This window comes from Eublepharis macularius, chromosome 2, assembly GCF_028583425.1.
Source record: "Eublepharis macularius isolate TG4126 chromosome 2, MPM_Emac_v1.0, whole genome shotgun sequence".
Lineage (NCBI taxonomy): Eukaryota > Metazoa > Chordata > Lepidosauria > Squamata > Eublepharidae > Eublepharis > Eublepharis macularius.
In genome coordinates this window covers 69,397,843-69,424,344 of record NC_072791.1, presented here as the reverse complement: position 1 = coordinate 69,424,344, position 26,502 = coordinate 69,397,843, and the positions used below count along the sequence as shown (strand labels likewise).

Sequence of the window (26,502 nt, the reverse complement as noted above, 5' to 3'; positions counted from 1 at the left end):
ATGAGGCTCTAAAACATTGAATTTAGATAGAACACACTAATAAAGTGCAATAAGCTTGCTACTTAGCTCTGGGCAAAAGTTTGGATTTCTGAAAGTGTCTGAAATTTGTACAAACCACGGCAGTAAGCCTGGGATTAGCTACTAAGAGCATAAAACTCAATCTAAAGCTTCATTCAAGTGCACTGGTTTGCTTACAGGCCCAATTCAAAGTGCTAGTTATTACTGTCCGAGGGGCAGCGACGCCGCACCCTCGGACTCCGCGGCCCCCACCCACACGCCAATGCCGACTTCCTCTCCCGGATGTTCGCCGAAGACGGAAGGTCCAGCACGACGCTCAGGGGGGGTGTGTCCGAGGGGCAGCGACGCCGCACCCTCGGACTCCGCGGCCCCCACCCACCCCTGCACCCCCCCGGCGGCGACACCCACCTGCGGCCCCTGGAGTCGGCCGGGAGATGCGCCGGGAGGGACGGCGACGGAGCCGCGGAGCCGCCGTTCGGCCCGGAGAGCCTCTCCAACCCCCCGGTGGAGCTGACGGCCGCGGCCGCCGACACGCCGAGGACGGGCATCCGGCGCCGAGCAGCAAGCGGCCGCAGATGGAAGAGGCCGTCAACCCAGGCGCGGCCGCGGCGGGGCGGGGAGCGGCCGCCCAGGAAGCCAGGCCGCGGCGAGACGCCCGCGCCGGTGCAGAGCCCCGACGAGGCCTACAACCCCCAGCAGGCCAAGGGGGAGGGCGGGCGCAGCCGGGAGAAGGGCAGCCTGCGCGGCCAATCATGGAGGACAGCTAGAGGGAGAGGAGGAGGCCGGGGGCAGGGCGGGGAGGAAGAAGGGCGGGAGCAGGGACGAGGCAGCCAGTGGGGCCAGGGCAGATGGGGCAGCCGGATGTGGCCGCGCCTAGCACAGGTGGTGGGAATTGCACTGAGGGCAGGCACGGGAAGTGAGGGGTGGGGATGGCCATAATGGGAGAGGGTATTTAGGGGAGGCACAACCCCAGGCCGAGGAGGAGGAAGTCGCATGTGACTGGGCCAGCTCACCCTGGTGTTGAAAGGGTGACTGGCCGGGTGGAGCTAATTGCTGGCTGGCAGCGCCAGACCAGACGGTGGCCGCCCATCTGAGGCCTCGGGGGGGCCGCACTCCAGAGGCCAGGCCGGCATTCACCCGGGGAACCCTCCCCAGCCGCCCGACGAGGACACAGCACGGACCCGCCGGGGGCGTCCCGCACCGACCCGCCGCCACCTCCGCCGCAAGGGGGCGCCCACACACGCGACAAAGTGGTGGAGAATGCAGGCACTGATCCCGCTGTAAAGCGACCGACGCCACGCCTACCCACCCCGCCCGGGTGGTCCCGCGCCCGGAGCTATCTGCGCCCGTCTGTCTTCAGGCCGGCCCTGCCGGGAACCTCCCTCCGGACCAACCCCCCAGAACCCATGGATCAGGCGGCCGCCGGCGCTGCTGCGGCCCCCGGGCCCACCGGTCCACCCGCCCCAGATTTGGGCCAGCTGAGCCAATGGATGGCAGAGCAGCAGGTGCAACTCCTACGGGACCTGACGGCTCAACAGCAGGAGTCCCTGGCTACCCTCCTACGCGGGTTGGCCTCTGAGTGGAGGAGCGGCCGGCGCACCGCTTGGCCCGAGCCGAGGGACCCCCTTTCAGTTAACGAAGCTGGGCGAGACGGATGAGATCGACGCCTACCTGGAGGCGTTCGAGCGAACCGCGGAGGCCGCCCAGTGGCCCCAAGCCCAGTGGGCTTTCATCCTCGGGCCCTACTTGACGGGAGAAGCTCAAGCGGCCCTGCGAGCTCTGCCTAAGGAGGAGAGCGCCGATTACCGCGCACTCAAGGCTGCCATCCTCGACCGCTACGAAGTGACCCCGGACTCTTACCGCCTTAAGTTCCGCGCCATCACCTATCGGAAGGCCGACCGGCCGCGGACCTTGGTCAACGCCCTCCGCGAAGCCGCCCATCGCTGGCTACGGCCCGCGACGGAGGGTGAGAAGGGGATCGTAGATCAGGTAGTCCTAGAACAGCTACTGAACATCCTCCCGCCGAAGGCCCGCCAGTGGGTGGCCTGCAGCCGGCCAGCAACCCTGAAGGAGGCCACCGCGCTGCTTGAGAACTTCACGGCGGCAGCTGATCCCCGGGAGCCCCCCCGCGAGGTTGGCAGTGGAGGCCGCTCCAATGGCCCGGGATTCCGGGGCCCTGAAGTCCCCCGTACCGGGAGGGCCCGACCGGGCAACCGGGAGGGTCCAAGCGGCCCCAGCAGGCTGACACCGTCGGCACCCTCTCGAGAGGGCGCATGGGGGTGCCCTCCGCCAGGCCCCAGCCGAGACGGGGCGCCGAAGGTAGTCCGGGAAAGCGATGACCGGGGCCCCTGCTTCAGGTGCGGCCAACGCGGCCACTACATACGCGACTGCCCGCTGATGGAGTGCGACGCGGGCTGGGAAGAGGCGTTTCCGGCAACAACTCCGCCTCCCCGCCCCCCGCTGCTGCTGATTCTGGTGGAGGTGTCGGGGCGGCGGCTCTCGGCGTTCCTGGACAGCAGCAGCTCGGTGTCCATGATCCGCACCCGGTTGCTCCCCGCCGGGTTACCGGTCGTCCGGACCGCCACGGTGGCCTGCTTCCACGGCCATTCCGAGACATACCCGGTGGTTCGCGTCCCCCTATCATGCCAGGGGCAGACCTGGGAGGTAGAGTTGGCCAGGGTTACCAACCTCCCCTACCCCGTGCTGCTGGGCCGAGATGTTCCTGAATTCCACCGACACCTACAAGTCGCCCGGGACCCCGAGGAGGCCCTCCCGGTGGAGAGTCAGGACGACCATCCGGGACCTGCGCCACGCCCGGGGACCAACTTACCCGACTGGCCTACCGATCCAGCATTCGTCGCCAGCCAGTCCACCGACCCTACCCTCGAGAAGCTCCGAGACACGGTGGCGGTGAGTGAGGGGATCGTGCGGGACCCCCGGAGGGCGGGGAGGCTGCCGCGGATAGTCCAAGAAGGGGGCGTGTGGGACCGACTCACGACGGAGCGGGGTAGAGAAGTCCGCCAGCTCTTAGTGCCCCGGGAGTACCGCGAGATCGTCCTACGGCACGCCCACGATCATAACTGGGCTGGGCATCAAGGGCCTCATAACACGCTGGCCCGGGTGCTGACGCGGTTCTTCTGGCCGGGGGTGGACCAGGCCGTCAAGAACCACTGCCGGACCTGCGAGACGTGCCAACAGACTTCCGGGAGACACCCGCCGCGGGCCCCCCTGGCCCCATTGCCCGTGATCCATACCCCCTTCGAGAGGGTGGCCATGGACTTTGTGGGACCCCTGCCCAGAACGGCCCGGGGCCACCGCTTCATCCTCGTCCTCATGGACTATGCTACCCGATACCCCGAGGCTATTCCCCTGCGGACTATGCAGGCCCCGGGAGTGACACGGGCCCTCATTCGTTTCTTTGCCCAAGTGGGGTTGCCCCATGAGATCGTCACGGATTGTGGGACGCCCTTCACGGCCTCGGTCACCCACCAACTATGCCGCACCATGGGGATACGCCAAATTTTCACGTCGATCTACCATCCCCAGACGGACGGCTTGGTGGAGCGGTTTAACCAGACCCTGAAGCAGATGCTCCGGAGGCTCGCCCACGACCGGCCCGCGCAATGGGATCTGTTCCTCGATCCTCTCCTCTTTGCCGTGCGGGAATCGCCCCAGGCCTCGACGGGATTCGCTCCGTTCGAGCTAGTGTATGGACGCAACCCACGCGGGATCCTGGAGGTAATGGAAGGGCAGTGGGCCGCCACCCCGGCCCAACCGGGCCAGCCAGCCCCCGAATACGTCCGGGGCCTCAGGGAGTGCCTGGAGACCGCTCGCTCCCTGGCCGGACAGAACTTAGAGAAGGCCCAGGCCGCGCAGAAGGCCCGCTATGACCGAGGAACCCGGGCAAGGACCTTCCTAGAGGGCGACCGGGTTCTAGTAAGCCGCCGGGTCTTTGGACCATCCAAGCAGGGAGACCCCTGGCAAGGCCCCTTCCGAATCAGCCAAGTGTTGGGATCCCATTCCTACGAGGTGCAGTGTGGGCCATCCCACCGGCAGGCCAAACGCCTGCACGTCAACGATCTAAAAGGGTGGTGCGAGCGGTCGGCGGGGGAGTGCCAGCTGGCCGACGACCCGTTGGAGCCAACAGAGGGGGAGCTCCCCTGGACGACCCGCCAACCAGAGGCCACTGCCCCAGGGGTGGACGCGGCCCTAAGCCCGCAGCAACAAGAACAACTCCAAGCACTCCTAAACGAAGTGCCAGGCTGTTTCTCGACCCGGCCCGGGCGCACCAATCTGGCAGAACACGCCATCCCCACGGCCCCAGGGCAGGTCGCCCTGGCGACATGGAGGCCCTTGCCCCGGAAACAGTGGGACGCCGTGGCCCGCGAGGTGGAGGAGATGCTACGCCTGGGGGTGATCCGTCCATCCACCAGCGAGTGGAGGAGCCCCATCGTCCTCGTGCCGAAGCCAGACGGTTCCATAAGATTCTGCGTCGACTATCGGGAGGTTAACAAAGTAGCGAAGTTCGATGCATACCCGATGCCCCGGGCCGACGTCTTGATTGACCAGTTAGGCACAGCCCGCTACCTCTCAGCTTTGGACCTGACGAAGGGGTACTGGCAGGTCCCCATGGCGCCGGGGGACCAAGAGAAGACTGCGTTCGCTACCCCCCAAGGCCTCTTCGAGTTCCGGGTGATGCCCTTCGGGCTGCACGGGGCAGCGGCCACCTTCCAGCGCTTGGTGGACCGAGCCCTAACCCACTGTCAAGGATTTGCCACTGCTTACATCGATGACATCCTGATATACAGCCCAGATTGGCCGTCCCACCTTCGCCACCTCCGGCTCGTGCTCCAGGCTCTCCGCAACGCGGGCCTCAAAGCCAATCCCACGAAAAGTCGTCTCGGTTTCCAGGAGCTCAAGTACCTGGGGTTCCTGGTAGGACGCGGACAGCTGCGCCCCCTCCCAGACAAAGTGGCCTCACTCGAGGCCTGCCCCCGACCAGGGACAAAGAAACAGCTGCGCGGGTTCTTAGGGCTCGTCGGCTACTATAGTAAGTTCATCCCCCAGTACGCCAGCCGGGCCAGCCCCCTAACCGACTACTTGAGGAAGGACCAGCCAAACCGGGTCCGATGGACGCCCCAGGGCCAGTGTGCCTTTGAAGACCTCAAGGCCGCACTGTCCAAAAGCCCCGTACTCCGCAACCCCGACTTCGACAAGCCCTTCATACTACAAACAGACGCCTCAGATGCGGGACTCGGGGCTGTCCTGTCACAGGAGCATGAAGGTCAGGAACACCCCGTCCTTTTCATCAGCCGGAAGCTGCAGCCCGCCAAACAGAAATACGCCGTTGTCGAGAAGGAGGCACTGGCAGTCAAATGGGCCGTCGGGGCACTCCAATACTATCTGGTCAACAACCCCTTCACCCTCGTGACGGACCACGCCCCCCTTCTCTGGATGTCCCGGCTAAAAGACCATAATGCTAGAGTCTTACGGTGGTATCTATCCCTTCTCCCCTTCAGCTTTACAATCCGCCACCGCCCGGGGAAGTTACACGCCAGTGCCGACTTCCTCTCCCGGATGTTCGCCGAAGACGGAAGGTCCAGCACGACGCTCAAGGGGGGGGGTGTCCGAGGGGCAGCGACGCCGCACCCTCGGACTCCGCGGCCCCCACCCACCCCTGCACCCCCCCAGGCGGCGACACCCACCTGCGGCCCCTGGAGTCGGCCGGGAGATGCGCCGGGAGGGACGGCGACGGAGCCGCGGAGCCGCCGTTCGGCCCGGAGAGCCTCTCCAACCCCCCGGTGGAGCTGACGGCCGCGGCCGCCGACCCGCCGAGGACGGGCATCCGGCGCCGAGCGGCCGCAGATGGAAGAGGCCGTCAACCCAGGCGCGGCCGCGGCCCCGGCAGCCAGGGCCTGCGCCGGCGGGGCGCCGCGGCCATGGGCGGGGCGGGGAGCGGCCGCCCAGGAAGCCAGGCCGCGGCGAGACGCTCGTGCCGGCGCAGAGCCCCGACGAGGCCTACAACCCCCAGCAGGCCAAGGGGGAGGGCGGGCGCAGCCGGGAGAAGGGCAGCCTGCGCGGCCAATCACGGAGGACAGCTAGAGGGAGAGGAGGCCGGGGGCAGGGCGGGGAGGAAGAAGGGCAGGAGCAGGGACGAGGCAGCCAGTGGGGCCAGGGCAGATGGGGCAGCCGGATGTGGCCGCGCCTAGCACAGGTGGTGGGAATTGCACTGAGGGCGGGCACGGGAAGTGAGGGGTGGGGATGGCCATAATGGGAGAGGGTATTTAGGGGAGGCACAACCCCAGGCCGAGGAGGAGGAAGTCGCATGTGACTGGGCCAGCTCACCCTGGTGTTGAAAGGGTGACTGGCCGGGTGGAGCTAATTGCTGGCTGGCAGCGCCAGACCAGACGGTGGCCGCCCATCTGAGGCCTCGGGGGGGGGCGCACTCCAGAGGCCAGGCCGGCCCTCACCCGGGGAACCCTCCCCAGCCGCCCGACGAGGACACAGCACGGACCCGCCGGGGGCGTCCCGCACCGACCCGCCGCCACCTCCGCCGCAAGGGGGCGCCCACACACGCGACAATTACCTATAAAATTCTTCATGGGCTAAGGTTGTCATCCAGGGTAGGGCTGCCAGGTCCCCTCACCCTCCCAGCAGGAGGGGAGGACCCCGCACTTACTTCTAGGAACTTGCTCCCAGTGCAGTGCAATGACATCACTTCCAGGAGTGATGTCGTCGTGCCATACTGGGAGAGCGCCCCAACATGCTCATTCCCACACGTTCTCCCCCACCCCAAGCAGATGAGTGGTGGCAAGGGCAGAGGCTGGGAGCAGGGGATCCCCTACCCCACCAGGGCACTGCCAACCCTAGTCCAGGGTGGAGACATGGGGGGGATACTGTGGAGTGATGGCATTAAGTTGCTTCCAGGAGAGGTCATAAATTCTATGGAAAGCAGGATATAAATGAACTCAATAAATAAATTCTACCATAAAATGTAATGCATCACCACCAAGAGAAGGGGTTGCCTTCACCATAACTATGTCTACACTCCACAGATTTTGAGGTAACTCTTTCATACTGAAGTGAAACTACGCTAATGTTAGACATCACTAACTATCTAACTCAATCCCCCATCCCTGCAAATGAAGTACTGTGTCCATATGCTTCTCCTTGAACTATTCTCATGCTATGTGCAAAAAGTTAAGGAAGAAAGGCAGCATTGATTTGATTCATGACAGAGAGTCACATACACAATCACAGGCAGTGTGGGAGCCATGAATGCCAGCTTCTGTTAATATACCCAACTACAGAAAAAGACAAAACAAAAAGAGCAAGAATTAAGAGGTAAATTTTACTAGAGGCTCTTAGGCTACAAATGTATTGTATGATTTTTTTTTTACTGGTAGTATAAGCGGGTATCATTTATTATTACAATGGAATGCAGCATAAATGTGTAACTCTGTAATAGCTGTCCTCAAGATTAAAGTGGCTTTACCCAGGAGAGAATGAGCAAATTCCTACAGAAGATGCAACTCCATCAAATTCTGCCATTTTTTCCCCCTTGGGTAGAGCTGTAGGGAGGATCACCAGCACCTGGGGGCAGCTCCAGGGCTGTTGCTGCCCCAATGACCACTCAGGAGGCCACCCATTCAGTTGCCCCGTGCTGCCGCCACCAGCATGCGCTCCCATCTGGGCACAGCAGCTGCAGGCAAGGTGTAGTTGTCGACACGGCAGGCATCCAGGGCAGCGCACGGGCTGCCTCCCAGCCCTCCAGGTCAGCTGCCAGCGCTGCCACCACCACCTCTGCAGCACGCACTCCCAGCCGGCAGACGTGCCCAGCACCCCCTCTTCGTTGGCGCCAGGGGCAGGCGACACCCCTGCACCCCCCCAGATATGGCCCTGCCCTTGGGATATCTTTTAAAGTACACAGAAAGTTCATGTGTTCATTTACTTTTCTTACAGAAAAGACCAGAGAGAAGGGATAGCCAAGCTAGCCATTGCTCTTTGTCTTTTATTAGTTACACTTGAAGAGTCTCAAACAATTGATTTCTTGAGAAAGGCAGGCACTGTGAAGACATAAGTTTGAGAAATCCTAACCTAGAGTTAAAATCTGCCTACCTTCTGATACAACTTAATTCATTTTGCTGTGTACACAGTTCTGGTTGCCAGATTTCAAAAAGGATATTGCCAAGATGAAAAAAAATACAGAAGAGGACAACCAAAGCAATCAAGGGATTGTGACAACTTTACTTATATAGAAATAGTCAGGGACTTTTTAATTTAGAAAAAAAGGAGGTTAAGGAGGGACATGATTAGGTTTCCCAGCTGAATCTCTCAGGAGTTTGCCCAGTTCCCAGCCAATTGCTGGTGATCGTCGGGAGGTGGCAAGCCCCCTGGTGATCACCCGCCACTGGCAGGCAACCAGTCTCTTTTGTACTTCCCATCCCAGTGTTCAATGTCTACTGTGAAAAAGTTTTCAGTTTAATAGCACAGCTGTGGAACAAGGAGAGAAACCAGCAGAGCTCCAGGCCAGGTGAAACTGAACTTCAGGATGTCCTGCGATAAATTCTATGTGTTTTTAAACAGCAGGCCAGAGTAGGGGTGTGCAAAAAAAAAAATTGGGTTTTCTGCTTCAGGAAAGCCAAAGCAGAAAAGAGTCGGAAATAAGGGATTCCCGACGTGGCCGCTTTGAGAATCCCTTGTTTGACCCACTTCGGTGTGCTCCGTAAATATTTGGAGCACACTGACAAACTACCCCCCGCTGCTTATTTCACCTGATGGGAGAGGTAGGAGGAAACACCCTCCTTCCCCTCCCATCGGGTGAAAAAAGCGGTGGGGGGTGTCAAACCCCACTGGAACAGATCAGCTGCTTGGCGGGGTTTGTGGCAGGCCCTTTAAACTCCATCTGGGTTGCAGGGGAACCCAGGTGGAGTGCGGAAAGGCCCTTTTGCCATCGCTTGCAATGCAATGGAGGCAAAACGGCCCTTTAAACTCCAACTGGGCTGCAGGGGAACTCAGGTGTAGTATGGAAGGGCCCTTTCGCCCCCGCTTGCAATGCAGATGAAGTTTAAAGGGCCTTTTTGCTGCAGCTGTCAGCGCGGATCAGCTGCTTCGCGGGGATTTCCCTGCCAAGCAGCTGATTCACAGTTTAAATGCCCCTTTCCCTGCAGCTGCGCAATGGCACGGGAAGGGGGCATTTAAACCCCCATGTCCCGAAGCGATACAGATCGCTTTGGGAAGCTTAGATTTGGGGTTTCCGAATCGGGCCCAGAATCCTAGGCCCGATTCGGAAATCCCAAATCTTTGCAAATCAGGTCCAATGCGGGTGTTTTACCCGAATCGGGAACCTGATTTACACATCCCTAGGCCAGAGCTATTTAAAGTGGTAAGAAGTCAAGACTTGCAACCCTAGCTATTCCCCTGGTTGCTGCCTTCAAACTCCAGGACAGGAGCTGGGACCCAGTGCCAGGGTCAGTGTTTTGGTGGAGACTTTTTCTTATTTACATTTAGGGCTTGTTGTCTATCAGTTGAAAGGGCTAAAGTAGGGTTTATCCAGTCCTTATAGGCCCCTGGCTTATGCCCCCCCCCCTTTCACTTTATTGAGAAGGAATACTTCCAGCAGCTACAGCAAAAACCTACATGGAGGCCACAGGGGTGGCTTGTAGCCACTTTAAAGGCTAGATTGCTTCACACATTACTGCTACTGGCATAGCAGGAGTCTATACTCCCAGAGTGGGTGCTGGTAAGGCCCCACCTCGAGTTTTTCTCGCTCAGTTTTGCTGCCTTTTTAAAGCCTACAAAACTGCTATTAAGACTTTCTCAATCCACCTAGTGGCATATTGTATTATTGCACCTGCTTTAGCAAGAACTGTACAAAGAAGATGGACAGAACAACAGAGAAGTAAACCATTTGGGTAGTAGTGCATGGGATTTGGTGAATAGCATTTAATTTACAACAGAACAAATTGATATTAAAGGACAATCATCACAGTTACTAATTGTCAGGCTCTGTGCACTACTGTAATAGATTGGAGTAATGCCACCTGTCACAGGCAGGGGACCAGGGAAGCTCTCTGTGGGCTGCCACCACTCTGGTACAGGTTTCCTCGGAAGGGCCCAAAGCACCCAAGTGACCCCTTTTGTCCACTCTTTCCCAGTACTTTATATGTAACCGAATGAGGCACAAGGACCCAGGCAGAATAACAAACAATTTTATTTAAGAGGTCCAGTAACAACTGGTTTTCAAAACTTTATAGAATAAACAGTAAAGGTTGGTGAACAAACAAAATAAAACACCCTAATGCATCTATCTAGACTGTTTCTAGCTGTCTCTGCCGATTGACTTCAAGTTGACTCACCACTTCTGGATAAGGGATCCCTCTGTCTACAGCACTCTCTCTTCAGCTCTGCTCCCTAGGAGTGAACATTCTCCCACTGTAGGTGAGGCCTTTTATCCTTTCTTCTTAGGGCACCATCCCCCTACTTCTCTATTGGTGCAATTTTACCCTCCAAATTTCCTGTTAACCAATCACAGGGGCCAAAGGGCACCTGGGAAATGTAGGCCATGTAGTCAATCTAGTACAGGCTTCCCCAGAGCCACTAGGCTTCACTACATAGGCCCAGGCTCATAACATTTAGGTGGCAGTGGATGAGATTTGATGAATAGCATTTAATTTACAATAGAACAAATTGATATTAAAGGACAATCATCACAGTTACTAGGTATCAGGCTTTGTAGGTTGCTGTAAGAGATTAGTGGAATGCCACAAAAGAAAGCCACCCCAAAAAATGGGGGGCATGTATGCACTCCACAACCAGGAGACCCACGATGCAAGTTTCCTCATCTTCTGAGGATTAGGAGGCATCGGGGGCCTAGTGGCATGTCTAGATGCCTTGGAAAGGCCATGACCCAGAAGAGGAGGCTAGTTGGGGAATCTTCTGGGGGAGTGTAGAATACTTAGACATATTCATAGAGCTTTTACAGAATATGCTGGCCCAGTGTGGCTTAGATATGATGAGATGTTCAGGATGCAAACTGCTCTGGATCCAGTCTTTCCTTGAGATAGGGGAAATCAACTGTTATGGGCACAGTGTACTGGCCCTGCTCAGGCAGTAGGTGGGCGTTATGTGGACAGTGGCCACCTAGTTTCCAAGGTCTGGCTAAAGTCCCATGGAATTCCATGGGCAACCACTGTGTTCTATCCCATCTTGTCTGTTGGGAGGACTTCAATGGGGGAGGTAGACGCAATAGAAAATCTTGTAAATTCCAACATGACTGTTTTATGTGTGGCAGCCCTCTTCCAGGCTGCATGTGCTCCAAATTTAAGGGCTTCCATGGAAGTGCAGGGGATCAAGACAAGGCCAAAATGGGAGGTCCCAGCAGTTCAGGGCCTGGGAAGGATTACAATGCCAATTAAATTGGATCCACTGTTACAGTTATTGCAGGTTTACCCCAATTGGGTTGATGCATTATATTTCCCTATCAGGGAAACTGATAGGCCACTATTTGGAACAGGATGCTGGAATAGATGAGCCACTCGTCTAATCCAGCAGGGCTCTTCGTATATAATTGTTAATACCCTCATGTTCTATTTTGTGCAAATTCAGCAGACATTAAAGAAAGTTACAAAAAGCATATTGGTATTTGTTTTTCCATAATGCATTACAGAGGGAGACTGCAGATTTAAATACAAATAATTTATATTAAAAGCTTTCTGTGTACACATGTTTGTATACACACCATTATTTCCCTAGACATTTTCAAGATGGTTTTAGAAGTATCTGAAGTCAGCACCATCTGATTGCTAAAAACATTAACATGATTTCCCTTTGTCCTAGCAGAACAGTCAGAGTACAATGTACTCTGCTGTACAATGCTTCTTCCCTCTCTAATGGGCAGTCTGGCTAGCCCTGTTTTTTATTTTCAAAATAAAATGTACAACTAATGTACAATGTTATTTTCTTAGATGTCCTATACTATTCTAAGGACTTCAGGTGAAGGAACCTGAATTCTTCAACATCTTTATCACCCTCAAAAAAGACTTACATACTTCAAAATAAATTGATAGCATCGTAAGGATAACCATAAAATTTACTTAGAAGTGCTTTCATTCTGAATTTTCTTACAGCTTTTTCAGGATACAGTATACTATCCAATAGTTGCATCTAAAATTCCACTGACTACAGAGATTCTGACATTTACTGAAATCATCTACTAAATTCTAAATTATTGGCTGAAAAATTACAATGACTGACTTATTTTTGTATATTCACTCCCTTTCCCCTTATGACATTCAGTTGCACAAGACTATTCATAGAAGTATTATCAATCTACTGTAATCAGGGAATAAATGTATGCAAATTATACACAGTAGGATATGAAACAATATGAAACAATTTTGCTATGCAAAGCTAAATACAGACAAATCCTGTCTACAGATGGTCTGCCAAATTACAAAAATGGGAAATACATGGGAACATATGAAGAAAGAGTAATTTTTAGTCTCTGAAACGTTGTTCTGTGAATGCAGACAGTTGCAGCGTATGATAGTTATTTCAAATCTAAGGCCACTTAGTTAAATCTTATGATTCATCTTTTATTTGTATGTTCCAAATTTAAAAGGCATTGGACAGCAGAGCTAAAATTTCTCAAAGCAGATATTTAAAAGTGTGTCTAGATAGTATTGCGCTATGCCATATAATTAACTCATGTTCTGAAGATTCTAATACAACTGTTCTTAATTTGAAATAATTAAAAAATACTTAAGTATATGTTTATGGAGTTCAGGAAGAACAGTTTCTATATGAGACAAAACATTTTAATGCATTATTTACTTAAGATATTTAAAAATCTGTCCACTGAGAATTTCAAATTGTTTTGCTAAACAAATGCTCCCCTGAACTTATTCTAAAAGCAGCTATTTCATATCGTTCTTCAAATTAATACAATTTATGTTGAAGAAAAATTATTCACATAGCAAAGCATACATGAGATATTTGAATCTCAGAAACTATTACTCTAATCTGGTGGGAATCCATTTGCACGTGAGGAGTGACCCTTTCCAATAAGAAGCATAACGTGTACAGTGCAGCAACAAAGGATTCTGGAGTGGGAGAAAAGGATACTGTAAATTAGAATTTTACATGTTTTAGCATACAAATTTTGACAAATCTAGAACATACCAAACCACAATATCCATCAAAAAGCTGCAAAAAGAAAGTTAAACTAGAATGCAACAGTTATTCCATTACCAACAAACTCTCTGTTGTTACAAACTGGCACTATTTGTTATAAAACTCTTTTGAACAGAACCCTAGAACGGTTAAAGCACTGCAAGACAGATTTTAAAAACAAACCAATACTTTTCATATTTAACCATAACCATTTATTACATGTTGTACAAATGTAAGGATGTACAGTGGTTGACCACAAGTAATTTAATTTTCAATAAATCAGAAACCTAAGAAGCCAATAACAGTTTGGCTGACAGGATCACAGAGTACTATGAAACTAAAAGAGCAGGAAAGAAATTATGTTCTAGGCCAAGACGATTTAAGACAATAATGATTAAGAACTAAAAAAAAAAAAAAAGGACAAAAGCTATAAATGCTACTAATTCCACCTCCCACCTACCCCCTTTAAAAAGTCATTACAGAAAATACTATTTAGTATTTATTTAGTGATTTAAAGGGAGCTGAATTTGCAAAGGGACTAACAGAAATATCTATCTGTAAATGGAAACAGCAAGAATCATAATGCAGAAGGGAACAAAAGGGAAGCAAGTCTAATCTACTCAAGTGGTAAGCCCTTTAAAAATCTTAGGCACTTTAAAAATCTTATAACTGTGATCATTACACAAGTCATGTGTAATTCACTTATCTCATTGGCTACTACTTTCTTCAACTCTTCTTTAGAATACTGCCTTTTTGTACAATCCATCAGATTCCTACTCATGAGCCTACTCTCTTCTTCCTCAAATTAGTTTTAGCATTTTTTATTTAGTGCATTTCTATCCCACACTTCCTGAGAGAGACTGATGGCTCTAGGTCACACAGCAAGTTTCATGGCAGCGTGGGAATGTGACTCTGAACCTCCCAGGCCTTAGTCCAACACCCTAACCACTACAGCACATTGGCTCTTCCTTTCCTTTGGACTGCATTTGCCTTTACTTCTCTGGGTCTTCTTCTTAAGTCTGTCTTGTATGCCTGCCAACAGTGACAGAGTTCTCCCAGCCTTTAGATCTGGCATGAGATTTTTCCCCATCTAACCTTTCATTTCCTTCAGAAAGACTGTACTGTGTGTCAAAAGACTTAACTGCTGACAAATTCATCAGTTAGACTTTGTGAGACTTGGGTAAATGGTGACTTTGTAGAGGCACTTCAGAATCTTGGAACATCAGGCTTCAGAGTGTGATTTACAAGCTGATTCCCAGTGACCTCTTCCTCTTTCAGCAAGGATAGGGAGACATCCTAAACAATGTTGGAGGAAACCTTGCAGAGAGTCTGGCAATGCTCAATATACAACCCACTGGAAGGCTTTCAAGTTTCCAAACTACCATTTGTAGAGGAAGTGATAGAGTAAGTGGTGGCAACACAACATTAAGGGGCTCCAGATGACTTATCTGTCCAAGATCCTTTTCGATCTGTCAGGACTGTGACCCACAGCACTTCCATCTTGCTTTCTCACTTGCTGTATTTTTCCAGTATTGTTTTTGTGTGCAGGTTCACAGGAGCAGCTTTGGTTCCCAAGACAGTCTTATTTGGGATCGCTCACCGCAGCGACCTTGGAGCAGTTACTTTCACATTCCCAGCTTCTATACTAACTGGGCAGACAACGGGTGGGGGGATGGACTGGAGGGTTTGATATACTGTACCAAGCCTTTAACACGTCGTTCTCAACAAGAGTTCTGTGTACAGCCAAAGCTTCTTTTAGCCTTTGGATTATCTATGGACACTTGTATGTTCTGAATATATATATATTCTCTCAATAAATGACCTCTGACTCAAGAGACCTTGGATTTCTTGCTGCAAGGGGGTGGGAGATGAAATCAGAGTATCCTGCCTTCCATAGACTGACAGATTCAGGTTCAGCTATGGGGCAGCGAAGGCCTTCTTTATTTATTTCACGTTATTTACAGACTCCCTTTCTCACTGAGACTCAAGGTGTAATTCAATACATTCAACATCTGGGGCATTCAATAAATTTGAAAACAAGCAGGAACTTCATAAAGAGCTGAAGCAATGTTGAACAAACCAATGTGATATGACACAATTAATGACAGTAATAGACAGCGCACAGAAGTAATATAGTCCCTATCCCTTTATCAAAGCATCTCTTTGAACCATTTCCTTATAGCACAGCCCTCTTACCTGTGTAAGAAAGCCCTCCTGAATAAATTTAGCATTGCAGAGTTTGCGGAAAAACAGGAGAGTGGATGCTTTTCTGACCTTTTCAGGCAGGCCATTCCATAAGATGGGGGCCACTACAGAGAATGCATGTGTATGGGCAGCTGTTGTTTCACCCGTTTTAGGATGGCACCTGCCAAAGGCCCTGTTCAGATGAGCAAAGCTGCAGTGGAGGACCATAGAGAGAGAGGTGTTCCCATAGATATGAGGGGCCTGGACCATGATGTGATAGTCAGAACCTTGAACTGAGCCCAGTAACTGGTGGGCAGCCAATGAAGTGACTGCAGAATGGGAGTAATATGCATGCTCCGTTTAGCTTCTGATAATAACCGAGTTTGCAGTGTTCTGCACCAACTGGAGTCTCCAAGTTGATTTTGAGGGGAGTTAATTAACAAATTTACAATGGAAAGAACAAGGATGAACAGAAACTTAGGATTCGTACCTCACTACAGATACTAATTTCCAGGGGTCATTTTGTAGAAAAAGAGCTGCAGGAACTCATTAGCATAACATACTAGCATAACTCCTTAGCATATGCCACACCCCTTGACATCACCAGAGCAGCTCCACACAGACAACAAAGCCAGCAAAGCACAAATTTAATTTTTAAATAAAAAATTCCAGAGCACGCTGCACATCTGGAGGGGGGGGCATACAGCAACATTCAAGAACAGTGTGTTCCTATGCATTTCAAGACAGATTAGAGGAGCTTCACATAGACAACACAGCCAGCAAAATACACAGGGAGGGGGAGGGAAGATATACTCACCACCTGCAGGCCAGGATGGGCCCTGGAGGCTGCCACAGGCTACGCGCCACCTCGACCGGCCTGCAGGATGGGAGGACGGGCAGCGCAGGCTGCAGCTGCACCGGCTGACCATGGGGCCAGCTCCAGAGCCCCCACCCCGGCTTTCTACCTGCTGCTGCTGCCTCCGCTGTCACCTGCTGCTAAAGACATGGGCAGCAGGGAGGCAGAAGAATCACGTGGGTGGGGCAACCACCACGTGATCTCTTTTCAGATCTCCTGGAACACCATTCCGGCGCGTTCGCCCCCCCAAAAAATGAGCCCTGCTAATTTCTGCTCTAATCAAGCTGCAGTGTACCTTTGCATCCTAATGTCTTTCCTTGTAACACTCCACCCACCTTTTGGGATACAAAGGCTAAGGGATATCCATTCCTCCTTGTATCTAAAGAAGGGATCTCTGACTCTCAAAAGCTCATACTCTGAAAATCTAATGTTCCACTGTGTTCAAATCCTGTTAAATTATTCCAGAGAGCTTTCAGCATGAAAAGATGATTTTAGGGTTCTGGAAGTAATTTTAGCTTGGTAAATATTTTGTGGTTCTAAGAAGTTATTTTTTATTTTTCATTTTTAAATGTTTTACTCTGAGCCACTTTGGGTCTGTTATAAGGAGAAAAATTTGGGGTGCAGAAGTGTTCTAAAATACATATTAATTCAAAAGGCAATGACTGAGGGTCTCCCAAAAAAGTCAATGATGGCTGACTAACTATTTTCAATAGAGTATTTGTTTCCTACTTTACTATCACTACAGACTGCCAAATCTTCAAAAGTACTGCTAGATCTCAAAAGCTAACAGAGACAGCATTAGAATGGTAGTTTGCCTTGCTACTTTTACTGAGATACAGTTTAAAAGCAAACAATAGTAATTTGCAAGAATTTTTGTTCAGAGCTCTGTGGCTTTTCTTCTTAATATATTCTTTCTCTATACTTACTGATTCACAGTTAACGTTTCTGGAAGGAGAAAAAATGCCAAAAAGTGATCTTACTCCTCTAAAATCCAAGCCTTTTAAATGCCTATTGAATGCAGCAGCTGTGTTGTTGGCAGAAGAGATGTAACATAACTAAAATGCTCATGGTGATTTCCCTCTACTGTAGTCCATTATCTACTGATCAGTTATTACAAAAACCCCTTTCTTATAGCATGGCCTCTTGTTTGTTTCTGCCTCTAGATTGGGGAAACAATGATAGCAGTTATATGTTCACAGCTTTGTAAATATTTCATGAGAAAAATACCATTTACTTCCACAATTCTTTCCTTCATTTCTTCTTAAAAATGTATTTCAAAATCAGACTTTAAACAGATTTTCTAATTGATAAGACAGATTGTCGGCTTTAGAGTTACTTGTTTGACTCTGTTTTTCCTATGGAGCATAGGAATTATTTACAAAAATTTTACCCTGGCTTTCCACCCTCACACGGCTACCAAGGTTGCTCACAGCTTTAAAACATATAACTTAAAATATCACCTAAAAAGCAATTGAAACAAACACATAAATGCATCATTAAAACAATTTAAAACCAGAATTTAAAATAAATACAAAGTTAAAACACTGGGGAGAGAAGAGGGATTGCTGAGGGAATGCCAACAAAACAAAAAAGTCTTCACTTGCTGGTGGAAAATGGCAACAGAAGGGGACAGGTGAATCTCCCTTGGCAGAGATCCAGAGTTTTGGTGCCACTACTTGAGAATGCCCTCTCCCAGATTGTCCCCTGCCTAATCTTAGATGGTGGGAGAACCAGAAGGAGGGCCTCCAAAGACTGTAGCGATTGGGTAGGTTTATAAGGGAGTAGGTGATCCTTCAGGTATGTTGGTCCCAAACCACAGAGGCCTTTAAATATTAGCACCAGCATCTTGAATTGAACCAGAGTCAGGGGTCATTTCCTAGAAAAGGAACTGCAGGAACTCATTAGCATAACTCATTAGCATATGCCACACCCCCTGACATCACAGGAAGTGTGTCAGAAGGCAACATCCACCCCTCAGGCCCCTTTCCCCAAAAATCTCCAGGTATTTCCTTAAAGCAGAATGAACTCAAAGCAGCTTACCCTCCTCTGGAGAGCCAGCCCCGCTTGCACCCACGCATGCACGCACTCACTCTCTCTCTCTCTCTCTCTCACGAGTCACAAATGAAAATAAAGCAGCAGAGCAGAATGAATTCAAAGCAGTTAACATTCCTTTGGAACCCAGCCCCATTCGTCTTGCACTCATTCTCTCTCTCTCTCTCTCTCTCTCTCACTAGTCACAAATGAAAATAAAGCAGCAGAGCAGAATGAATTCAAAGCAGCTAACGTTCCTTTGGAGCCCAACCCCACTCGGCTTGCACTCACTCACTCACTCACTCACTCACTCACTCACTCACTCACTCACTCACTCACTCACTCACTCACTCACTCTCACAAGTCACAAATGAAAATGAAGCAGCAAAGCAGAATGAATTCAAAGCAGCTTACGTTCCTTCGGAGAGCCCTCACCGCTTACAGGCCTCAAGGATGGCCCATGCCCATGCCCCCGCCCCCCCGGTTCCTACCAGGGAAACCAGGAGGTGGTGGTGCTGCTGCTGCAGCTGCCTGCCAGGAGGAAAAGGAATCACGTGGGTGGGGCCAAAACACGCGTGACCTCTTTTCAGATCTACCAGAATGCCGTTCCAGCGCACTCCACCTTCAAATGAGACCTGGCCAGAGTAGATGAGTCAAAACTCATCTAATTAGAGTAAATTGGTGGTATGTTCCCTGCAACCCACTCCAGTCAACTTCCTGGCTGCAGCATTCTGCATTAGCTGAAGTTTCTGAACACTTTTCAAGGGAAAGCCCCAAGTAGAGTGCATTAATCTAGATACAACCAAGGTATGTACCACAGTGGCCAGATCTTTTCTGCCCAGGAAAGGCCACAGCCAACTAACTAATTGAAGCTGGTCAAAGGCATCTCTGACCACAGTTGCCATATGCTTATCTAGCAGGAGACCTGGGTCCAAGAACATCCCCCAAACTACAACCTGTTCCTTCAAGGGTAAAGCAAGCCCATCCCGAACAGGTGAGAACTTAAATCTTGAATCAGATATATTGTTTACCAGTAGCACTTCCATCTTGTTGGGATTAAGCTTCAAGTTTATTAGCTCACTCCAAAACTGGCCCCAGGCACCAGTTCAGGATTTCTACAGCTTCCTTGGTATCAGATGGAAGTGTGAGATAGAGCTGAGTGTCATTTACATATTGGTGACAACTCAACCCAAATCTCTGAATGAGCCAGTGGTTTCATGTGGCTGTTAAAAAGCATGAAGGACAGGATGGAATCTTACGGGTTCCAAAGGCCAATGGGTTGAGCAGCTGTCCTCCAACATCGCCTTCTAAAACCTACCCTGTACATACGATTGGAACCACTGCAGAACAGTGCCTACTATCCCAGCACAGAAAGGTGATTCAGAAGGATACCTTTATTGAAAACCACTGAGAGGTCCAGGAAAATCAAAGTTGCACTCCCTCTGTCCATCTCCCAGCACTTATAAACTACCGGGGCAACCAAAGCTCTTTCAGTCCCATAACCAAGCTTAAAATCAGACTGGTAAGTAACTAAACAATTTGCTTCATCAAAGAAAGCTTGAAGGAGTGTAGCCACCATCCTTTCGATCACCCTGCTCAAGGATGGAATGTCTGAGACTGATTGACAGTTATTAAGATCTCCTGGGTTTAGGGTAGACATCTTTAAAACTGGGTGCACCACAGCCTGTTTCAAGACTGGGGCAACCCGCCCCCCACCATGCTCAAGGAGGCACAAATTACTTCTCAGATCCAGTGAACTACCACCCCCCCCACCCCTGGAGATTTAATTATCTGTGCAACTCTTTGCAGATAAAATCTGTCACATCTGTTACTACTTGGACTCTGCATTAGTGGTGACAGGATCATGTGGTGTCAGGATGTTTAATTCTCTGGTTCCTTTTTTTTTAGTTTATTCAGTCAGAGGATGTGGATAGGATCCTTGAAGCTTTGAGGCCTGTCACCTGCCCTTCTTTGTACAACACTAGATTCAAGCCAATTCTGACTGAGACAATCCTTCCACACTATGGTAGCTTCAGTGATTTCTGGTTTTCTAAATCGTTTTTTAAAATTCTTTACAACCATATCATTAGTCACAAAAATTCACAGCTTCCAATAAATATATGAACAGGCCTTAATTAAAAAAAAATTCTAGCTTGTATCTCATTATTAATTCCTGTTTCAAGCTGCTATAAAAATGTAGAGAAATTGATCCTGACATTTCTACTAACCTTATTTCCAAATATTACCTCAAACTGCTCAATAATCTCTGTTTTCCAATGACAGTAGTCCACAAATACTGGCTTGGCTTTCTAGCCATCCTCTGGTTATGCTCACCACCAATGGCTTCAGCCTCTGTCAAGCCCACCGGCACTTGTAAAAGACCCTGGGCAGGAGGAAGCTAGAGATTTAAAATTTCCAGAATTTTTAAGTCATGGGGAGGGGGGACATAACCCACAGACTGCCTCTGTCAACGAATTAATCTTTACTCCTTTATAATTTTCTTTAGAAAGCTGACTTTAGAAAGTTGTCTTTCTGTCTTTCTAAAGTCAGCTCTTTCCTTTGGCTTCTTTAATTTTTCTCTATCACCAATTATTTGTTCATTCGTACTTCTAACAGATACTTGCTTGTCAGAAAACAGACATTTTAGTAAAGTATTAATAAAAGAGCAAAAATGGAAACTTTTATTAATGCTTATAAAGTCTTTGTTTTAAAATCCTACATGCATTGACTGACTGAATGCCTGGATTGAATATCCATTTCTGTCCCTAGGGTGCAAAAAGTTCTAACAAAGCTTCATAATGGAAAATAATACAAGTACATGGAAATAATATGATCTGTTAACCAGATGGGTGGGTGTATGGGGTGTTTCCTACTATACAATTGTACAGGAATAGATACAGTGATAAATCTTATTTGGAAATTTACACTCTACAGTATGAATAACTAATAACTTCTGATAGCTTTTAAATATTGTATTTAATATATTTTTGTTGCTAATTGATAGTGACAGAAATACAGAGGTGCCTTTTAATGAGTGCAAAGTCAAGAATCCACAGTGCATTTGATGATGAACGCTACAACTATTCACTGGACAGGATCCAAAGACACCCTAGCACATGGATGGTACTTCTATTTATGCAAAAGTAGGAGATCCTACTGGCAAGAGCACTACATGGCAGGTGCAAAGGACTAACACAGTAAAGGAACAGGAAAGCCCTATTGAACAAGCAGAGCTCTCCTTAGGTACTCTGTATCAAGGCTACTATTTACAAAAGGTCTGCCTGAGATCTGTGCATTACGTACTTGTATCATAAGTATGTCAGTATACCTCGAGTGTTTTTATGTTTATATGTATACCCAGGGCTTTTTTTCCAGCTGGAACACAGTGGAACAGAGTTCTGGAACCTCTTGAAAATGGTCACATGGCTGGTGGCCCCGCCCCCTGATCTCCAGACAGAGGGGAGTTTAGATTAGAGATGGGCACGATCCGCATTACGATCGAAAAAAACCCACGATAATGGCAATAGTGCGATCGGGACCCGGTGGATTGTGCTCGGGCACGGCCAATGATCCAGCGGTTGGGAGGGGGGCTGGATCGGGGCGATCGTGCTCAGATCGGGAAGCCAGACACTCAGGCGCCTGTAATCTATTCCCCTGGCAACGGAGCCAGGGGAATGCCTGAGCTATGTTTGCCCTCCTTTTGTCGCCCTGGAAACCCGAATGGAAGCCCAGCTTGCCTTGATCAGCAGGGCTTCCTTCCAACCACAGAGCAGCAAAGCAGTCACCAGCTGGGAGAAGACACCCAAGGGAGGGAGGGGGAAGGGGGTGTTCTGTAGCCATGGGCACTCCAATCTCATCCCTGCAAACCCTGATAGGCAGCTCTGACGGCGAAACACAGACAGCCAAACACAAACACAGATGCCGCTGGCATCAGCCACCGTTCCTGTATCACTGGGAACAGCGGGGCACCCCTCTGCTTTTGCCTCCACAATCCACCGATTGGAAACAGGAGATGATCGGTGTGGATCGTTAATTCGGGATCGTCGCCGGTGCCGATCCACGATCAGCTTGATCAGTATTTTTTGTTGGGATCGTGCCCACCTCTAGTTTAGATTGCCCTACGTGCCACAGCGTGAGGGGCAATCTAAACTCCCCTCTGTCTGGAGATCAGGGGGCAGGGCCACCAGCCATGTGACCATTTTCTCTGAGGGCAACCCACTGAGTTCCACTACCTCTTTTCCCAGAAAAAAAAGCCCTGTGTATACCTGGAGTGTTTTTATGTCCTACTTTTTCAGTTAGAGCAATGAATAGCACTTGATGAAAATGTTGCATATTTTGAGGGTGGCAGAGGAGTAAAGGTTAACAATTCAAGTTACTTGGCCCAATTATTGTTGATGATATTGCACCGATTGGGGTTATTAAAATATTATAACAAGATGCATCATGACAATCTAGAGAAGTGATTCTCAAATGGTGATCCAGACACATGAAGGTACCTCAGAAGTCTATCACATACAGACCCCTCCACATAATAGACTCCCACAAGACATTTAGTTAGCAGACATGCTCACCTAAAAGAAAGTCTGGTCTCCCTTGCAATGTGCAGTACCAAAAGAGTGTTTATCTAACACATTCAAGGCTATTTTATGAATTCATGCAAAGCGGCTTATTGGCTTGCAGGGTTATATTATTTATAGGACTGACTAGGCTGAAACCTAAGAACCCTGCAGGGACTAGGAGCCTGTCAGTTATTTTTGCTGAAGCACCCCCCCAGATAAATTACAATTAATTGATTCTCTTATATAACCTCTATTAATATGATAATTAACTGCTTCTTTATTGAAGTGAGACAAATTGCCTCTTATATTAAAACAATTATCCATAAATTATAGATTTTTAATACATAATAAACGTTTTATTCACTTCAAAATATTACAGTATTGAACAATTACCCCCAAAATGTGCTTTCCTGAAGAGTTCTACTTGCACAATAAAATTATTTTTAAAATTGTGAATAGAATTCTTCAGAAGACCCTCAAAATGGATATAGGGCTATGTACTGCGGTCTAGTACCTACTGTACTAGGGTCAGGCTGTCAGCTGTAGTGGGGTGAAAGATTGAAGTGCCAGAGAGGGCCCAAAATACCTGAAAAGCTAGGGGCCCGGCCATGGGTTAATACAGCCCTGATTGGCTGCAAGCCGATACTGGTGGCCTGGACTTAAGAAGACTCCATATGCTACCATTCCCAATTTGCTATGGAAGAGAAGTTGATTACATGTTCCCAATTCACAGGAATATCTAGAATCGGAGGCTTTTGGTGCCAGTAAGAACTCAGGCAATCTTACAGTGCTCTAATACTGTTCTCCCCACAAGCATTTACCTTGAAGGTCAAACACAGTAACTGAGCGGGCAGAAGTTCCTATTTTACTGAGCACCCTATTGTTCATGCTCACCTTGCACTGCCACAATCATTGCAGTTAATGCCTGACCTCAGAGTGAGCAATGATTCCTTCCAGGTGAGTATGCTGTAATAAACAGATTCGTTTCTCTTTACAGATATCAACATTTTTTTTAAAAAAAACAGGATGGAATGACAAAAAAAACCCCGGAAAAAGTATTGAAATTACTATCACTTACCGATTCCTGAGATGCATATTTTGGATCCTCAGGATCAACAGACCAATAGCAGTAATCAAACCCAAATGCGACAACTTTCTCTCTTGTGTCCCAAAGACCTTCATACTTGTTATCCACCTGAATAGAAGGGAAACAGATGCATTATTTGGGACACTGAAAAGAATTTTTCCGCAAGAAAACAGCATGTTTATGCAAGCTATAATCCTTTCTCTCCTAAAATATTTACAGAGTCAAATGTATCCCATTCCTTTTCTTACGTCAATTTCTTTTAAAGAAAAGAAAACACAGGGAAAAGGCAGAAATATAAGTCATACCACTCGGAAAAAGTTGTCTTAGAATTTTAAGTTTAAAAAGATGCAATTTGCTCTCACTAAAATGTTAAATTTAGAAAAACCCTGTGCATATTGCTTAAATATTAATAACTTACAGGTTCACTAATGGACTGTGGTGTCAAGTAGCGATTTACATACATGAATAAGCCACAGAGGAAACATTACTTGAAAAAGTACTTTTTAACTAAATATGATATGGAAACAAACCACCAACCCTTATGTCTAAGTTTTCTTTGTTTTTAAATAAAGATACTGAAACAGTACTCTGAGAGGAAGCTTAGGATCTACGAGAAAATTGCAGAGTAATGCTGGGAATCATCAACTAAGACCTGTGCTAAGTAGAGGTACCATTAGGGCTGGCAGGTCCCCCAGGACTCAAAGTGGGAGACGAGAAGGGTACGGGGGGGGGAGGCACAATGGGAGCATCTACCTCACACATGCGCGATTTGGAACACTTTTGGATCACACTGGGAATGACTTCATTTATGCTGTGACATGGAAGCAACAGGTTGTACCAGGGACTGATTTGGTAAAAACTGGACCCCATTCAGGGCTGATTCTTATCAACTCTGTCCCTGCCATGACCATGAGTTTCCGTGTTGCGCCGGGAATGGATGTTATTCTCAGTGCAACGAGGAAGCGTTCTGAAGCACCCAAGAGTAAGCTTTGGTTTTTTTTTTTACCAGTTCCCACACTTTTCCCTTCACCAACCAGGTGAGAGGTGGCAGGGGATAGAGGTTGGGAGCAGGGAATCCCCTGCCTCCCCAGGGGAACCGGTAACCCTAAGCAGCATTGCTGATAAATCGTTGACTAGAAAGCATTCCATAGAAATTGTGAATACGGGGCATTGGTGGGGAATCACATAAGCTAGAAATTGGCTCTTAAAAGAAGTTATGAAGCACTGACTTACATTATGTAACCCACCTTGTTTCTCGGTGACAAAGGTGGATTATAAATGAAGTGAATAAACGAATGAAGTCTATAAAAGGTAGCACATTATTTTGCATGAAGAATTATAACAACAACATTTAATGGAGAAGTCCCCAAACTTTTTGAGCATGCAAGCACCTTTGGAATTTTGACAGAGGATGGTGAATGCAACCACAAAATAGCTGCCATAGGAGGCAGAGCTAACCACAAAAAGTCAGGGAGTGCATAATTCTAATAGTAACAATTCAACATTTCAAGCAAAAGCTCTTTTAACAGAATGCCTTTTAAAATGAACATATTGTTTAAAATATTGTATACACACAACTTATTTTTAGTAACATACTGAACATCCTTGTGCTGTGGTGGCAACAGATGCCCAAGTAACTTTAAAAAAATCTACACAGCTAATGGCCAATCAGAAGCCCTACTAGCCAAAACCCCTACCTGGCCCTACTCACTTTCTAAAAATCCTTGGCAAACACCAGGAAAGGTATTGGTGGGCACCATGTTGTAGACCCTGAATTTAATGCATCCCTTTTGCATTAATTACTGGTTTGCACATTAATTTTGGCTACTTTTTACCTTTAATAAGGGCCTATAAATATGAAAAATGTTAATATACAAATTCAGAGATTATACTAAGAGCATGAGAGATCATGTGCATGCACATATGTACATGTGTGTCATTCTGAAAACATAGTCAGCCACATTCTCTTCCATAGTTATTCTGAAATAGCTGGTACAGAACTCAAAACACCCAGCCACTAAGAATTATGGAAGGGAACAGGGTCCTATAAATGATTAGCAGATTAACTTCTTAGCATCAAAGTCCTGTCTACCTATTTTCCATACCTCTTTGAGAGAGAGAGAGAGAGAGAGAGAGAGAGAGAGAGAGAGAGAGAGAGAGAGAGAGAGAGAGAGAGAGAGAGAGAGAGAGAGAGAGAGAGAGAGAGAGAGAGAGGACGCAAAATTTACAAACAATTATTAAAACTGTGTATGAGAGCCAGCACGGTGTAGTGGTTAGAGTGTCAGACTAGGATATGGGAGACCAAGGTTTGCCCACACCTCTCTGCCATGGAAATTTGTTTTAGGGGATGCACCTTGGACTGGATTAAATCTTTCCTCATAGAGCGGACTCATATAGTTGCTGTTGGTTCCACAAGGCAAAACCTTATGCCCTATGTTATTCAATATCTATGTGAAGCCTTGAGGAGAAATCGTTCATAATGGATTGGATGCTATCAATAAGCAGCTGATACCCAGTTCTATAGCTCTCTATCCAAATCCTCTGGCGATGAAGTAGAAGGACTGAGATGCTGCCTGATAGCTATGGCCAAACGC

The 26,502-nt window shown here is 48.6% G+C and overlaps 1 protein-coding gene across 1 annotated transcript in view; it reads right to left on the bottom strand.

Moving 5' to 3' along the window:
• STARD9 (StAR related lipid transfer domain containing 9) overlaps nucleotides 1–26,502 on the bottom strand; it is a 162,407-nt gene that overhangs the window by 122,645 nt on the left and 13,260 nt on the right. Inside the window, exon 4 of the mRNA XM_054969940.1 lies at nucleotides 23,900–24,016. Coding sequence (XP_054825915.1) covers nucleotides 23,900–24,016 — 117 coding nt within the window. The remainder of the gene's footprint in view (nucleotides 1–23,899; nucleotides 24,017–26,502) is intronic.